The sequence below is a fragment of the Hypomesus nipponensis genome, chromosome 28, assembly GCF_054491055.1.
Source record: "Hypomesus nipponensis isolate SF chromosome 28, ASM5449105v1, whole genome shotgun sequence".
NCBI lineage: Eukaryota > Metazoa > Chordata > Actinopteri > Osmeriformes > Osmeridae > Hypomesus > Hypomesus nipponensis.
In genome coordinates this window covers 6,275,862-6,292,835 of record NC_140388.1, presented here as the reverse complement: position 1 = coordinate 6,292,835, position 16,974 = coordinate 6,275,862, and the positions used below count along the sequence as shown (strand labels likewise).

Genomic DNA, 16,974 nt, shown 5'->3' with positions numbered 1-16,974 from the left:
TTATCCAAAGCTAGTCGTTGGTTCACAAGTGGCAGCAACTAACCATGACCCGTGTCACCATTAATCAGCGTCTATTTTAGCTACCTGCTCAAACTTTCCCGTTGCTAACTTACATCAAGTATCTGTAAACATGTTTTGGGAATGGAACTACAACCCCACTGAAACAAATCTGGTAAAATAAAATAAAAATTGTATTTCTTACTTGTATCTGAAACAATTATTTTTATTTCATCACATGCATCAATCTTTTGCTAATGTACAGTATGTGTATAAGACAGTATGGATGCATAATTGTATCTCATGCAACTTATGTGTCAGTAATTCATAAGAGTATGTTTGTGTGTTTGAATATGAGTATGCATCCTTCTCTGGCAACACAGACATTCATTGTAAGTCAGACCCAGAATACTGGACCTTTTTTCAATCAACTGACTGTCTACTACAGATTACTGTACTTACTGGGTAGATTTACCTGATGGTTCTTCGGTGTCTTGTTTACACCCCGCAGATCAGTGTTCACCCCTCTCCAGGCCTGTGGAAGCCATCTTTGTCAAGTCACTCGTCCACAAGCCTCTCACAGTCTCCCACACCAGCCTGCTACTCAAACAAACGAGAAAACGAGAAATAGTTTAGAATGTATAGATTTGTATTGTATTTTAGATTACAATATACAATGTTTGGTGTTCTCATATTGCCGTTGTAACATATAGTGTCATGGCTACACTGACTATGTCCCATAGTCATGGTCCAAACCCCTGCAGATAACCACTCAAGACAAAAAGTTGTTATATTCTGATTTGTTTTCCCAAATAATGGAGTAAGGTTTAGAAGGCTACTTTTACTACTTAAATTTGCAAGTATAGTGTACAATATTCGAAAGAGGGGTTCATAACACAGACATCAAGAGATATCAAACAGCAAGATATTTTCGATCACTGTTTGTGGATTCCAATTCATGTCAACAGTTCATACCACAGAGGAAAAGTATTGAAGTAATATATGATCACAAAAAAATACATTTGTATTTATCAATTATTTTCTTATTTTTCCCACGAATGCCTTACCTTGGAATGCCTACTTAATATAAGAGATTCTAAAATGTAATGGACAGTCACTAATATGATGATCTTTCAACACCAAGCAGCAATAGTTAGAACTGACAATAGTAATCTGTTACCTTCCATAATTACAGAAAACCGAAAGGATGTTTTACTACAGAGATCAGAAGTCGCATTTTCCATTACAATACATACACGACCGCCCTTGATGTAATGAAATGCGTAGGTTCACACAAAAGTGTCATTAACATGACATCCATTTCATGCAAACATTAAGAACATATAAATAAAACAAAATTGATGTGGTTAATTATAGCATAATATTAAATTCAAAGAAGTTCACCAGAGGAGATTACTCTTTAAAACGTTTATTGAAACATAGAAGAAACATCTTAAATCATATTCTTAAATATATTTTATGATAAAGTAATTTACAATGCTGGTATAAAATACATTTTGTGTGTGTATTTTTGGGGAACAAGACACTGTATAAGTGCATTAAAACACGGACCAACAACTGCTACTAGCACAGTGACTTCCAGAAACCAGCGTTCATTTCAGACAAGAAAAGGAATTAAATGTGTAACATAGCCTGGGGTGGAACTGACAGCATAAACCACCACAAACAATCCCATGCATTTACTGCAACGCTCGATTCATAGAAGGCGAGGGTCTCTTTAGGATGGCCTCAACCGAAAAAGACAACGCCTCGTTGGATGCCATCTTGGTCCCCATTGGCTTGGACAGAAAGTCTTTAGCGTACCTGTCCGTGCCTGTCGTTTTCAAGCTGTGGCTGTCTCTGCTGGAGCCCTCTCTGTACTTGCGAGCGGCTTCCTCCAGGAGCTCTGTACAGTAAGGGCCCCTGAGCTCGGCCCCGACCCCGGCCCCGACCCTCGCTCCCGCCCCGACCTTTTCACTGAGGCTCTGCTCGAACAGAGAGTGAAACGAGTTGAGCTTCACAGAGAGCGAGTGCTTCGCACTGTCCTTGCTCACCTTGGCCAGGACGCGTTCGAGGCCGGGGGCGTTGGGGTTGGAGTGGGGGTGGGGGGTGACGGGGAAGGCCTGTCCGAAACCCCTCTTGGGGGGGGAGAAAGCCGATCGTTCTCTGGGTCCCCCCTGGGCAACCATGGCATAGAGGTCCCCGTGCTGGAGCACGTCCGGGTCGGGGAGAGGGGCAGCTCGTGACCCCTCCAGTTTGGAAGCGCCGTCCTGCTCCGGAAGAGCGCTCTCAGAGCCGGCCGCGGGCGTCGTCTTTGCCTCCAGAGCGGCGGCGGGCTTCATGCTCTGCATGGCGGTGGCGTTCAGCAGGCACTGCTGGTAGAGGAGAGCGTCGCCGAGGTTGGCGGCGCCGCGCGGCCACATCATGAAGCTGCCCCGCGACGGGTGGAGGGGGTACTGCCGGTAGGTGGTGGCCACGCTGACGTTGGATGAGATGAGCTCCACGTTGGCCGAGCCGGCCGTGTACTGCATGGACAGATCGAGGCAGTTGGGCCCTAAGAAGTTACACACGTCCTTAGGCTGGGGCTCCATCTGCGTGCCGGATGAGTAAGCAGACTTGTAGGAGTTGTATTCGGTGGCGTGGTGGACCATGCTGCCAGGGAAGAGCAGGGAGGCCGTGGCGGCCTGGCTGGATTCGAGAAGCTCCCGTTCTTTGTATTCCCGCTCCAGCATGATGGTCTCCAGCTCCTTGTCGGCGAAGGCTCTTCTCTTCCTCATCCTGTCGCTCAGAGGTGGAGGGAGAGATGGGTTGCCACCCATAAATGGGTCTGTCTGAACCGGGCGGTATCCTGCAAGGTGTAAGGTTAGCGTCAGTTTTTTTTTTTTTACTTTTTATAATGACAGTCAAGATAACTGGTAAGAAAAGTCTGTAAATATAAAACGATGATACGTGTTTGCATATATCGTAAAAGAAAATGGGGGTCACAGCTAAAGCAATGTTGAAAACCTATGCTGAAACTAATGTTATGGTTCAGTCACTTTTGAGCGGTGTTGTCATGCAACTCAGTGTATCAATGTCTACATTATTTACATTATTTACCAAGGTGTATGTGCCACCAAAATTACATGACCAGTTAGTGAAAAGTAAAATGGACAAATTTTCAAGACAAAGAGAACTGAGAAAAGAATACATAAAGGATATACAGTATAAAGTAAGATCCTGAAGAAAGAATGATGCAGTATTTGGTGTCTAGTCAATAAATAAATGAATAATTAAATACAAATCTAAACTAATCAAAACAAACAACAACAACAACAACAAAAAAGATAATTGAATTTAGAACTTACCTTCTAAAATACTTTTTGCCAGCATAGTTGATGGTCGAATATGTCTTTGGTAGATAGTCCTCCTCTCATTCGGACTCTGCTTAGCAGTAATGCCTTTCTTATCCTAACACATTTTAAATAAATTAGTATTTTTTATATATATTTTGCGTTAGGATTGTGCATGCCCTATTAATTCTATTTTTCGTGAATAGCCAAACAGTTAAAGGTTCTTAAGTCTAGTTTTTTTGAATACATACAAAGCATAACAATTATCCGGCAATATTTCTCAAATTAGGAATATGAAGTCACAAGATGGAACACCGAAGTCCTTTATGGAAAATACATACCTCTGTCGCCTGCTGTCTGCGAAGGGCTACCTGCGCTGCCATGACGCGCTGTCTTTCCACCACCAGCAGACAGTTGGCACACTGACAGTCACGCCAGCGACAGAAACGTTTATGTCCCTTAAGGCATGACACCACTCCGTGATTCCTACAACGCGCACATTTCGGTGTTCGGCTCAGTTTCCTCTGGTCGCCCGAACAAATAGTAGATCCCGATTTTTCATCGCTTTTGGTTCCAGCATTTTCCTCTCCTGTGACTGATAATGTTGAGACACTACACTCTGCTTGGTCGTCACTTTCCGTTTCCAAGCTCTCCACATCTATTTCAAACTCAGGTCCGGAGATTTCCGTCATGTCTGCAACCGTGGCCTCGGTCTGTCTCACGGCCCCCTGAATTGTGGGAAACACATGAAAGTAAATTCAGTAAAAAATGCGTAGGGTGGCTGTTTCGGTTCTCACGCACACCCTCACACACACATAGTTTTATTTGCATTATATAGCTTACAACAAAGACTAACACTCTTAAGTCATATATGGAGTTCTGAAAATTTTTAGAATAAATGCGTTACAAAATATCTTACCTTTATTTAAAGATGAAAATGGCCAATGGTGAAATGTATAGTAGCCTTTGTAAAATCCAGATATTTACATGTTTTTGCCAAAGTAGACAAAATGTTGACACAATAGATTTTATAAATTCTCCAAGCCAGGTCAAATAAGTTGTTCAAGTTTTCATTTCTGCACTTCAAGTAATGACTTGTCCGTGATGCTGTCACTTCTATGTGCTCCAAAGTTTTCTCCAAAGAAAGGTGAAAGCACCACCCCTATGAGGAATTTGGGAGTGAGCTAAATGCATTTTGATTGGCTGGTTTTAAACATCACGATCTTATTTGCCCCTACATTTTCCTTCTTGTTGGGGACGTGATGTTACAAATTAAAATTAATAGATAATAAACAATGATATGCCTTACCCTACGAGTGTCTTAGCCTCCGAATTACGCATTTTAAGAGGTGTAAGACTCTCTTAAACAGACCGTGCACATTGGTATCGATGAAAAAGATCAACACAAGGAAATTCTTGAACTTTTATTGAATATAGACTGTAGATTTGTGTAATTTTCATAGATGCGCTATTTCAATAGCTTGATATCCCTGGGTCTAGTGCAACATTGCGAGGATTAATGCTGCCCATTCTTGTTCTACTTTCAATAAAAGAGTTATCAACTTCATAAACTTGCTGCATTTGAAGTCACATGAGATTATTCCACGTTATATTTAGTTATACACATTCTATACATTGTTTAAACAATCTAAGCTTCTTATGAATTAGTTGGTTCAGGTGGTGACAAGTTGATGCCATGTCCAGTTATTTGATCAGGTATCGCCTATCTAACCTGTGGGAGGATAAGCTTTTGAACTGTTCTGTTTGGGCTTCAAACTGTTTTGGGCAGTATTCACAAAAAAATGATAGTGAGACTGAGTAGGCCTACAGATGAGACGGGATAAGAATGTTTTCACAACAAACGCGTTTGTAAAAGCACATTGTCAGCATGCGGGACACAAAACAAAACTTTCACTGCCCCATGTCACCGGCTTTGTGTGATAGATAAAAAGAAAAAAGAAAATCAAAGTGGTCATCAATATCACAACTTTAACGCCCTTTGCCTGAAAAGAAAATGCGATGTAAATGTGACATCTGTGGAATTCAAGCATTATCCTTGTGGAAACCTAATCTACGAGACCATATGCTATACTGCATGCGAAAAAATACAGTTTACAGAATATATTTTACATTTCCGTTTACCTTAGCCTACTACAGAACGTTTAATTCAACCTTCTAATGTGTCCACCTTTTTGGCAAGTAAACCTAATGTTCAAATAACATAGGCATATTTTCTATTGGTAGCACACGTATTGTCTTAATGGCTAAATGAGCCTTGAATGCCTCGTTCACAATCATTCCGTTTTGTCTGTTGACGATGATTATGTTTTAAGCCTAGGACATAGTGCCTTGATGTAGCCTAAAATATTGTAAAAAGTCCAAATGTAAGGCATGATGATCTCATGAGGACATTGCCCTCCTCTTTTGTGCAAACATAATAGGCTACTGATTTGCGTGTGTGAAACTAAACGTGAGTAGCCTTAGGCCTAGGTTGATATTATTAAGCATCAGTAACATAATTATATATATAGCATTATAATGCTATAGATAGATGTACCTATGTTATTGTATAGATAAGAGAGATAATATAACATCAATAGATTATTACAAGGTTATAATATTGCATAAACCTGGTTGATGGATGTAGATTATATTTCAGGAAGCTGAACAGACGGTCTATCCGATAAAATATAAGAATTTCGACAACACAAGGTTTAACTGAGACATGCTGGACTTTCACATATGGTGAAGACGTCAGCCATGCAGGTGTAGCTTCGCCTTTCTTCGTCTTCTTTAATTTATTGGCAAGTTTACGACCCAGCTACCTTGAGAGCTACCCTGGGTGCAATCCTTATAAAGAATGCTTTGATCTTGCTCGGTCACTCTGTTCAAAATAGATAGATGGCTAATTATGAGTACCGCATCAAGTCTTTGTAAGGTGTTGGTCTTTCAGGGAGAAAAATACGTTTTTTCTTTCTTTATTCAGAAGTACTCAAGCCATACAGGCGAACTCAAGCCATACAGGCTACTGTACTTTATATGAACGATTCAAAATATGTGCATCAAGTAGACCGAATTTCTATTTATAAATAGAACATGCAAATTCTTTAAATTTAGTCATCTGTTCTCACGAGGAACTGAGCTGATATACATCTGTTGATCATTATATTTATCTGTGTTGGGCAATTACTTATGCTGAGCTAAAACCATAGGCTAGTGAACAAATGTCTTGCAATTTCGTTCTCGTGGGACTCGCTACAAGTTGCTCTTTCGCCTCGCAGTAAAGTGAAACTTGAGCTGTTTACACATAAGAGGTTGGCTATGTGGGATCGTTGGTACCGTTATGTTAATTAGCTTTGAAGAAGACGGTGGCAGATCGGAAGTCCGCACAAAATATTTGTGTATTTCACATAGTTAATTTAAAATAATTAGTCGAATTATATGTCCCTACTCATCCATTAACGTCTAGGAGCCTTAAAAAACATAGTTTTAGATCTAATTAAAATCAAATGCCTAAAGATTTAGGCTTAGTTACAATAGCAGTTTATCAGTTATGCACACCCTGAGCACCTCTACAATAGCCTACAGTGGTACATGTTTGTCTCCTTGAGAAATCGGCAGTGGACTGTACCATGCTTATTGCAGAATGGAACACATTAAGTTGGCAGTGACTGCAAGTCATCACGTGTCTGATGTTGCAAACGAGCATACTCCCCTCAGGTTCCCTTCGTGACGTTTGTGGAATGAATGGGCAACTTTCACAACGTTTATCCTAATATTCCAATTCAATTCCATGTATTGAACACCATATTGCACAGTTATATTTCCATAATGTTTCCTCTAGCCGATATCAATGTTTTATTTTAATATTTAATATAATAAATAAAAAATCGTTTCTATAAAATTGCAAGAGTTAAATCGTTTAGAACAGAAGTAAATAAAAACAGGCATATACACTCAAGAGAAGGATGTATACCAGTACCTCTTTTAGTCACTTGAGGGCAGGATTGAGCTGTATCAGAATTCCTGAAATAGGAGCAGGAGCTTCTGTTTGGCCATGCCTCGTGACAGCTCACAGCTCCTGTTCCACACTTAATTACAAGGATGTAGGTCTGGGGTTAAAAGTGAGGGGGCCAATGGCAGTAGCCTACTGTGATAAATAACGACCAATTGTGATCTGTGAATGAATCAAGCAATTCCTACTATTAGGGTATCGTTTATTTTTTCTAATAATAATATACATAATTAATAATAATGGCGACCTCTCATTACCCAAACATCTGCTGCCCAATGTCCCGCATAAGTGAGTAACTAAGGGGATTATTAGAGCTGTCTTGATTCATTTACCATCCCATTAGTAGCCTACCTAACCATATGTACGATGTTATTCCTTCACCCATTGCGTTACCGTGCTAAGCTTTGAAGGTGTAGCAACCATCAAACATCTGGGCCAGATATCTGGGTTCGCCCACCTAACCATACCTGTGAAAGTAAGAGGTTCAAATCCTCTTTGGGAATAGTCTGAAGGTAACTTGTCAAGCCTAGAGGAGCAATCTGAAGCATGAGAGAAGGAACGTGAGTAGCACAGGATGGAAACAGAGATATATCTCTGTGTCTATATGTCTATAGACATTTGACAAGCTGTCCATACATGTACTTTTGTATTTCATTTTCTGGAATTCTAGTGCCTCTAGTAGAGGGGCTATACTATTGCAATACAACATACATATTTTTCCCTTGCGTAACCTTGTCACTAGATTACAATGCTGGAACTATTTTTGTTATCCCCAACTACAGTAGCGCATCATTGTCATAACTTTTTCTAAAACGTTAGGTCTTATCTGCATTCTTTTGCAATAAATGTAACTACCTATTGTTGTGTGTCATTTGAATTATTAGATAATTGTGACTGTTTGCAAACACTTCTAACCTTCTACCTTTGTCAATCTTTCCATTAAGTCTATTATATTCTTATTTTGCTGGTTTATCCATATACCGTTTATGTTAATTATACGTTAGTTATAGGGTATGTCCAAGTTTCTCCGAAGATAGCAATGACACATTTAAAACGGAGCATAAAGATACAATTAGATTTAGTCAGTAAAAGTTTTGTTTCGCCGGCTACTTCCAATCATCCCGGTTCCAGCCGATTGCGAAGGCAACAATAGGCCTACATATTCCCTTAAACACTCAATTTGGGCCAATGTTTCTGTTGTACTTTTTCCTTGTCCGCTTGTCTTTAATGAGTTTGTCAGAAACTATGCACTTAAAAAATCCAACGAATCATTCATCCAAGCAGTAGGCCTACACCTACAGCATTTCGACTAAATAGTGTCGCGCGTATATGTTTAGATGACCGGTTTGCCTATAAAATAACCTATAGGCATCGCGGTCATGTTTATAGTGCCCATTTGTTTTTCGCAAACGCTCAAATCAATCCAAGCAACGTCACTTGCAGCACTGCACATCCTTAATACACCGGCAGATTTTAAACTTCATACAGTGTCCTGTTTGTGAGATCCCTCTAGCTATGTTGGTGTACTGTACAAACTCACAAAACATGTTGTTTGTAAATAAAAATGTAGTCAACGCAGTCATTCTGAGAGCATTTTGACCCTTTCCCTCATTCCACATTTTGTTGTTAAAGTGTTATCAAATATGTCACCCTTATGTTTAAAATTGATTAAAGGCATTTGAATCAGGATTTGTTTGTTTAGCAGTACATGAGTATTTAACATGTTGACTCACTGTTTTCCTCATCAATAAATAGAAATACAGAACAGAACTACAACAGTTACAGTAATTCCTTTGCTGTGACACTCAGAACTGAGCGCTGGTGCATCTTGTTTCCATTTATGATCCAGATGGTGACTGACAGCTCTAGAGGACCTCTGTGGAGATTGGAGAACCTTCCAGAAGAACAGCCATTTCTGCAACTCTCAACCATCTGGGTCTTTATGATAGCTTGGCCAGATGAAGCCACTCCTTAATAAATGGTACATGACAGCCCACTTGGAGTTTGCCAAAAGGCACCTAAAGGACCCTCAAGCCATGATAATCAAGATTTACAACTGCTCTTGGCCTGAATGCCAAATGTGATGTCTGGAGGAATTCAGGCACTCCTCATCACCTGTCCCTACAGACTGGGAGACTATGGTCTGCATTATGGAAACCAGTTCCAAAAAACTCAAAGAAGAAGAGTCAAGACTGTAAACATTAATTTGAAGGAAATTAAAAGTGCTGAGTAGACAGTCTAAATACTTATGTAAATATAATATTTCTCTCTTGAATTGTGCTAAAATGATATAAGTGAATATTTTCTAACTGCACTTTGCAAGCACAAACTATATGTTCAGCTGAGAATGTGTTATTGGGGATGAGTGCAAGTCTATATATAGGCAATTATCAGGAAGTACCAAGACAACATTATATTGGCCGAGGACAACATAATTGAACACAGATTAGTAATGTAAAAATGTTACGACTGATCTGATGATGGGTTTAAAACTTCAGTAAAAGCAAATCATCAAATTGTCTTCCTAAATAGCCAATTTTTAGTGGTCTGGAAATTGATTTGGCCACCCATTTTATTATTTCTTATACAAAGACATGTTATCAACGGTACACCATTTGAGTGTATGCATTGTCAGACAAATAAAATACAGAAAATACGAGTTGATATTTAATAAGTGGGATTATAATATTATAAGATTTCAAACCACAGTGCAGCATGTGCACAGCATCCAGCAAAATAGTTAAACATCCAGAAATACTTGGTATCTTAACATATTTTATTATATTATTTGGTGGATAAATTAATAACAATGTGGCATTACCAAGGTTTATATGGCATACTATTGACATGCATTACTGAGGATCTTTACATTTCAGTTTCACACATGCATACTGGAGATGAAGATTTTCACAACACAAGTTTACTTTTACATTAATAATTTGGTCATATCCATTTGCTAACTGGATATATTATAAATACCATGATAACATAATGTTACAGGATAATATCTATTCAACATTCAAGTAGGCAGCTGCTTAAGTTAAGTCCAAAAAACAAAAAGTACCCTTTTCAATATATTTCTTGCAATAAAACTCATTTGATCTTCATCCCAATACATTTTTTGGTGTCTCCATTGCCATATAGCAGTATTCATTCATGATTAGGTGGAGGAGTTTAAGATCCGTGAGTCTGAAGAATCGGACCGCTCATCGTATTCCTCCTCCGGTGCGTAGATGCTGGGTTTGGGGTTGACCACCGGGCATCCGTCCTCCTGGATGATGATCCGGTGGTCCTCCGGGGATCGGGACGACAGCACGGGGGAACCACGAAACACCCCGCCCCCAGAGGCTGCCGCGGCGGAGGGGGCGAACGAGGAGACGTACTGGGCGGCGGAGCGGAGCTGGTACTGCTGCTGCAGAGTCATGGTGTTCCAGAGCGTCACGTCGTTGTGCATGAAGGGACTGGCTTGGGAGCGCGTGAGCGAGTTGCGCAGCATGAGCGGGTAGCGGGGCGGCTGGGGGAAGGAAGGATGCTGCAGGGGCATGCCCAGGGCGCCCGCGGGCACCATGCTGGAGGGCGAGTCGGAGGAGAAGCGGATAGACTCGGGCACCCGGAACGCTGAGCCCACCGACCACTTGGCAGAGCTGGACATGGGGTGGTAGGACCCCAGGGTGTGTTCAAAGAGATGGCCGTTGGAGGGAAGCATGAGGGTGTCAGAGTGAGAGTCTGAGTCGGGGTGCCGGCTGGAGTCTGATGTCCTGCTCGACAAAAGCACCTCAATGGCCCCCACCAGGTCCCCTCCACACCCCTTGAGGATTAGGTCCAGGACAGGGGGCTTGTGAGCAGGGAAGATCTTCTTGAGGACCTCCAGTGGGGGACGATTGGTTCGGAGGTTGAACGGTAGAGAGACAGACCCAGAAAGACCTTCGATCAGCAGGTTCGGTTCTCCAGGGTACTTGGGAGGGCTCTCGCCTTTAGGCTCCCTCTCGGCAGTGCAGACTTTGGATAAGGTGTAACCTCCCTCCTCGGGCTGGGAAGGGATGTCAGGGGGCTCCTGGTTGCAGCAGGAGTTTGGTTTGGAGCCCTCGGGGGAGCTACTAGGATCTTGCTCCTTCTCGCTGGAAGTCCCCCCATTTTCACCTCCAGACTGCTCGCCAGACACATCCTCATTCAGATCTAAAACAGAAGAGAGAGAATAAGCGAGAGTTCTTATTTTTCATGTTTTAGATCCGTCTTCTCTTTTGTATTTTGCTAAACATCCTAGCGGATCAAATATAAACATTGAATTGAATTTTAAGACCATGATTATATAATTCAACAACAAAAAAATGTAGGAGAACATACTATTTTACAGACATTTACACATTATACATATTTTACAAGCACTTAATTGAGGTTTAATGACATGACTGGATCTATTCAAACCTTATCAAAGAAATTGGCAACATGCAAGTTGTAAGTTATAAATTTGTCTTCCGACATTGTGATTTATGAGGATTTTCCCTCTCCAAAGCTATTAGCAGAAAGTGCTGACCTGTGAGGAGTGTCCAGTCAATACCTTTTAACCACATTTTGTAAACTGACTGCCTGTTGTTTGGTAACATTTCACTTGAAGTTGACTTCCTGCAAATTTTTTGCTGATTACATTCCATCTACCCTGTCCAGCACTGTTTACTGTAATCTTTTAACTCACTGAAGTGTACTCGTCAATTATAAATTAGCTAACGGCAATTTCCCCTGCTAAAGTGTCTTATATAATATCTAGGTAAGCTGAAGGTCAAAAGAATATAAAGTACAATCAGCTATTCCTCAGGAATTTAGGGAATGTTAGTTAACGAATCAGTAATTAGAAATATGGCATGAGAATCCACTTGCAATAAACTGATACTATATTACTGTACAAAGTTGATGCAACAATTTTCAATGGATCAGAATACGAACACGATGATTAAAGTATGCAAGCCTTACTCCTGAACACTGATGGAAGCTTAAGGTTACTGATATCATAAGTTATGAATAAGTCAATCTGTGACCACATAGAAGGCCTAATACCATCAGGACAAAAACACAATTAAAGGTTCCTTCCTATGAAATAGTTACACAATTTTCATTTCATTATGTCACTTTCAGTATTTTAGGTGAGCTTCATACAAATTATGGTTTAGACCTACAGAATATGAAACATAGCCTCAGCAAATATTGACAATAATCGCTGCAATATTAACAATAACATAATAATGAAAGGTTAAAAAACTTTTGTTTACAATATATGGAGGAATTAAGGACTTATTCGATGTATTTTGAGATACCTTTTAAATCAGGCATTGTTTACTAATACTAATAATGTAATTTATAACACCTTTGATGCAATAACTGAGTATAATAATCATTGGAGTATTTTCAATACGTCAACCACTTAAAATAGTAGAAGTAGTGTATCAGTCATTGTGGCATAGGCTAGTCAGATCTTAGGATTGAATTAATAAATAAAACTGCAAAAGCATTTCTTACCGGCGACAAGTTGGGTATTCGCCGCTTGCTCTGTAGTCCATCTCAGGTCTAAGTCCCCGGTGCGCGACGGGGGTCTCTGGTTCACCTCAGCGCCCCCGGGCACAGACATGCCGGGCAGGGCTCTCAGAGACTCCGGGATGAGACTCTCTAAACTCTCGTTTGCTTGTTGCCTCCGCAGCGCAACCTGTGCGGCCATGACCCTTTGTCGTTCGATGATGAGAATACATTTCTCGCAGGTGCAATCTTTGAAACGACAGTAGCGCTTGTGTCCCTTCAGCCAGGAAAGCACCCCATGGTTCCTGCATCGCGCGCACTTGGGGGTCCTCTGCAGAGGTGCTCGTGGTTGGGACACGGCGCTCCCCATATAGAGGTAGGGTGATCCGTAGCCATTCATTTTTTCACACGAGGCGCTCGCTAGTCAAAGCTGGAGGCACAAGTGCATCTGATAATGTGTGGTGAAGAGTGTTGTCAGCCCACCAGTCAAAAGATCAAACCCCTTAGCGGCTCGCTACACGCATGATGAGAGATGCTGGATTGTAGGCTAGGATCCACCTCTGCTCGCAATAAACACACGCATCATACAATCTGAAACGCATTCATGAGAACGGGTAACCAAATAGGCTAGCAACACTAATACTTGCAAAGCAAGTTTAAGGGAGACACTCATTTACTGTACTCTATACGTTCTCATTGACGCATGCAACCTAACTAAATGTTGACTAGCCTAAATGGTTCCTTTAATTGGAGAATACATAATACGCCATCAATGTTTATTCTCATACGCAATCATCAATAAATGAGGACCCACAAGGCGATGGGTGCATGCATTTTTATCTGTTGTTGATTAAATACACAAATGGGCATATGACAGCATGTTTTCCTTATAATTGGGCCCGATTTCGCACAGTGCTATATATATATAGGCCTAGTGCTATATAGCTTATATCGGGTTTAGCATTTAGACAGCATCCAAAGTTAGACCTAAAGAGCAATGAGAGCATCTTATTTGTAAGCAGATGTAAACACATGCCTGCAACATGTCTTTAAAGTAATACACGTTTACTTTCTATTTTACCCACATTTCAATGCAATGGTCCAAATAACGTGTTTTAATGGTAACCTACTTAAAGGGTGGGCCCATCATTATTTTCCAACGAATATTGCCTAATGACCACTCTTTTATCGACTTAAAAAAACATGCATTTTTTTTGGGTATTAGATCTAGCAAGCCCTTAAAATGTTGATCATTAAAAATGGACCGAGGATTAAATATTTAGGGTGGCTATATGTCCCTTTCACCTCACATTATTGAGGCCATTGAAACACAACACTGGACAACCCCGCGTCCCACTTCTGACGGTAAAAAGGTTTATTCAAGCAAGTAATGGGATCCAAGCTATTCGGTTTTGAGAAGAGTGGCCACGGTAAACTTCACCACATGAACCCTGTCTACAGGGCTATTAAGCTTTTAATTGGAAAATTGCAGAGGAAATTTCAAGGTGACTATAATGCTTTTACATTTTGTGCAGGCCGCGTAAATTCGTAGGAGTGGGAGGCAGCGGTGGATGAACGGCTGTAAGACAATGCATAGTAAAATTATTTATGTTGTTCGTTAGTAGAGTGTAAAACACATCAACCTAAATAAATGTAATGTCCCCTCTAATATAAGCTGTGCATACTAAAATAATGTAATGTTGTGACCTGTTCACAGTGCTGTAGTTTAGTGATATTAGAATCCTTAAATTAGGCTAAGTTAATGTAAAAGAAAAGAAAATCTCTAGTTTTCGATGAACGAGTTAAAAGAAAATACAGGCCACGCTTTATTAATTTATGTTTTCCTGTGGGTCCGTGTGCATCTTTTGTAACATTTTACTTTAGCCCTTGTGTCCATATTGGTTTAAATTTTAATTATATTAATAATTATCGAGGATATCCTTAAAAGTTGGCAATTAAATTAACGTTTGACAGATGTTTTAGCCTACGTAAGCTTATTGTAATTTTGCACCCAAATGAAGCATGTTAAAATATGTGGGCCATGCACAGCATAATAACATTCATTGCTTGGAAAACGGAGAGGGGGTGCAGACTTCATTTGTCACAAAGGAGGCCACACACCACAGGTATTTAACATTTGTGGTGAAGATTATATGCGTGTTGTCACTTGAAAACAAGAAGGAAACGTGACTGAAAGTATGAAAAAAAAGAACTTCATGCCAGCGGATTCATGTTTTGTACAGAAAGTAGAATATTTGTTTAACATAAAAGATCTAAACTTGATGACGGTACCTGCAATATCAAACACGTTTGAAAACCCCCGGGCGTCTGTGACGGCTTTACAAAGCCCCAAATCGCGCCTCTGAATTCAACACAGAAGTTCATATCAGGGTCGGTGACGCGTGCGCACCCCAATAAGGCAACTGATCTCAAATCTATCTGAACCATCCCTATGGTGGCAAAAATTGTGTAGTAGCCTACCCTCTGCCCGGCATTAGCAACACCTTTAAAGATGTGCACCCTTCATTTGGACAAAATATTCAGTAGGCTATACAAAACAAAATAGGTGCACCACAATACCTTGTAATTAACGTTACCATGCTATATCAGCAACACACGTATGGTTTCTATTCTCTCAATACCATTAACTGTCAATTTAAATCTTTGTGAATGTATACTGCAGTGTTTCACATTAACATTTTCATTTGAGTTTTTGTCTGGTAATTTAGGCATTCCATTTTTTCTCTCTCTCTCATTGACCTACAATATATCACAATGGTTCTTTGATGCTTAAGTGTTAACACAGTAGTGTTCCCTGTTTTATATTGAAATATGTACTAAAGAGAGGACTTGGCATAAGTCTCTTCCTGCCTCTTCTACACAATCCATTTAACACTGCTATGCCGGCTGATGAATTTTCTAAAACAATTTGTACAAATAGACGAAAAGCGAAACTACATAAGGTTTGCACAGCCAATTGAGTGTGTGAATAGTGAAATATTGTGGGTGTAGCCGGGCCTGAATAGCTCTGTCAGAGAGGCGTGAGAGATGAATTGAATACGCTTAGAGGCGGTGCTCTCAGGAACAAGCAGGACGTCTGAATTAGCAGGACTTTTCACAGGACAGATGTCTGGGCATCACTCAGTCTGCCGCGACCTGTAGGATCCCTGTCAGTACCGTGTCATACCCTGAGAGAAAACCTGTCGGTGTGCTATCCTTAACGGCTGTTGTATGGTGTTATATTTGATCCAAACATATGCAGTGGCCTTAATGCATAGTGCTGTATTTACATTCATAAGTAACAGCATCATCCTTTAAAAACTGCAATAGAAAAAAACGAATAAGCAAACGGAGGAATACGGCATATTGATATTTCCAGCGTTCTAGCATACATTATGACAAATGCTCGTAACATCATGAAGGCATGTAAAAAATATATATAAATATTTGGGCCATGCACACAACTACATGGACACAGTGGGGAGCACACTTGTTACAAAGTAGAACACACAAAGGGCTACACACAGGGCCACACACAACACATTGTGAATTGGTGGTGAGGATTCTGAGCATGTTGTCACACGAAAACCAAAATGAAACGTGACTGTGGGGGACAGCTAATGAAGGCCAAACAAGAATGCCCGCTTAAAGTAGCCAGCACACTCGCGTTTTGCACAGATTATAGAATAAAACGTTTTCTGACATTGCTCAAACCCCGGCGCCTGGACTATCCAACGTGTTTGAAAACCCCTGGTGTCTGGGACGGCTTTCCGAAGCCCTCAGATTGCACCCCGGACTTCATCATAGACGTTCATAACATGGTCCGTGACGCGCGCATGCCCCGAGTAGGCAACCATTTGGGCATCCCAGATTGTCTGGGGACGCACAATGGCAACACTGGACCCGTAAGTTGGTTTAGCTTGTCTAGTATCACCTGTTTATTGGTGCTTGGCTCTTGTGGTACAGACATTTACAGCCAGAGAACCGTCTGTCCTTCAATCTAACATGACTGCACAGAGGTAGCCTGATAAACCACAGTCCGCTGCCTCAAGCCTCTATTTATCCAATGGTCGCGCCTTACTATCAACCAAGAAACGACCTCAACTATTTCCATACCAGATGCTT

At 40.8% G+C, this 16,974-nt stretch overlaps 3 protein-coding genes across 3 annotated transcripts in view; all 3 read right to left on the bottom strand.

Annotated features, from left to right (window-relative positions):
- Positions 1-1,465: 1,465 nt before the first annotated feature.
- On the bottom strand, positions 1,466-4,021 carry dmrt2a (doublesex and mab-3 related transcription factor 2a). Its single transcript, XM_084694885.1, has 3 exons — positions 3,671-4,021; positions 3,345-3,447; positions 1,466-2,845 (listed from the first exon to the last, which is right to left on the bottom strand). Exons 1-3 carry the CDS (start codon positions 4,019-4,021, stop codon positions 1,698-1,700), a joined length of 1,602 nt encoding a protein of 533 aa, XP_084551011.1. The 3' UTR covers positions 1,466-1,697.
- dmrt1 (doublesex and mab-3 related transcription factor 1) overlaps positions 3,920-16,974 on the bottom strand; it is a 29,510-nt gene continuing 16,455 nt past the window's right edge. The window contains exon 5 of the mRNA XM_084694887.1: positions 3,920-4,057. Coding sequence (XP_084551013.1) covers positions 3,999-4,057 — 59 coding nt within the window. The 3' untranslated portion in view covers positions 3,920-3,998. The remainder of the gene's footprint in view (positions 4,058-16,974) is intronic.
- Positions 9,904-15,886, bottom strand: dmrt3a (doublesex and mab-3 related transcription factor 3a). Its single transcript, XM_084694888.1, has 2 exons — positions 12,838-15,886; positions 9,904-11,520 (listed from the first exon to the last, which is right to left on the bottom strand). Exons 1-2 carry the CDS (start codon positions 13,247-13,249, stop codon positions 10,505-10,507), a joined length of 1,428 nt encoding a protein of 475 aa, XP_084551014.1. The 5' UTR covers positions 13,250-15,886; the 3' UTR covers positions 9,904-10,504.

Bases quoted from the DNA above. Each gene is read 5' to 3' on its own strand.
- dmrt2a (XM_084694885.1), bottom strand. From the start codon at position 4,021: ATGACGGAAATCTCCGGACCTGAGTTTGAAATAGATGTGGAGAGCTTG. The intron at 3,448-3,670 runs GTATGTATTTTC...AAAATGTGTTAG, and splicing joins GCAGACAGCAGGCGACAGAG to GATAAGAAAGGCATTACTGC. The intron at 2,846-3,344 runs GTAAGTTCTAAA...TACACCTTGCAG, and splicing joins GGCAAAAAGTATTTTAGAAG to GATACCGCCCGGTTCAGACA.
- dmrt3a (XM_084694888.1), bottom strand. From the start codon at position 13,249: ATGAATGGCTACGGATCACCCTACCTCTATATGGGGAGCGCCGTGTCC. The intron at 11,521-12,837 runs GTTTTATTTATT...CTTCTGTTTTAG, and splicing joins CGGTAAGAAATGCTTTTGCA to ATCTGAATGAGGATGTGTCT.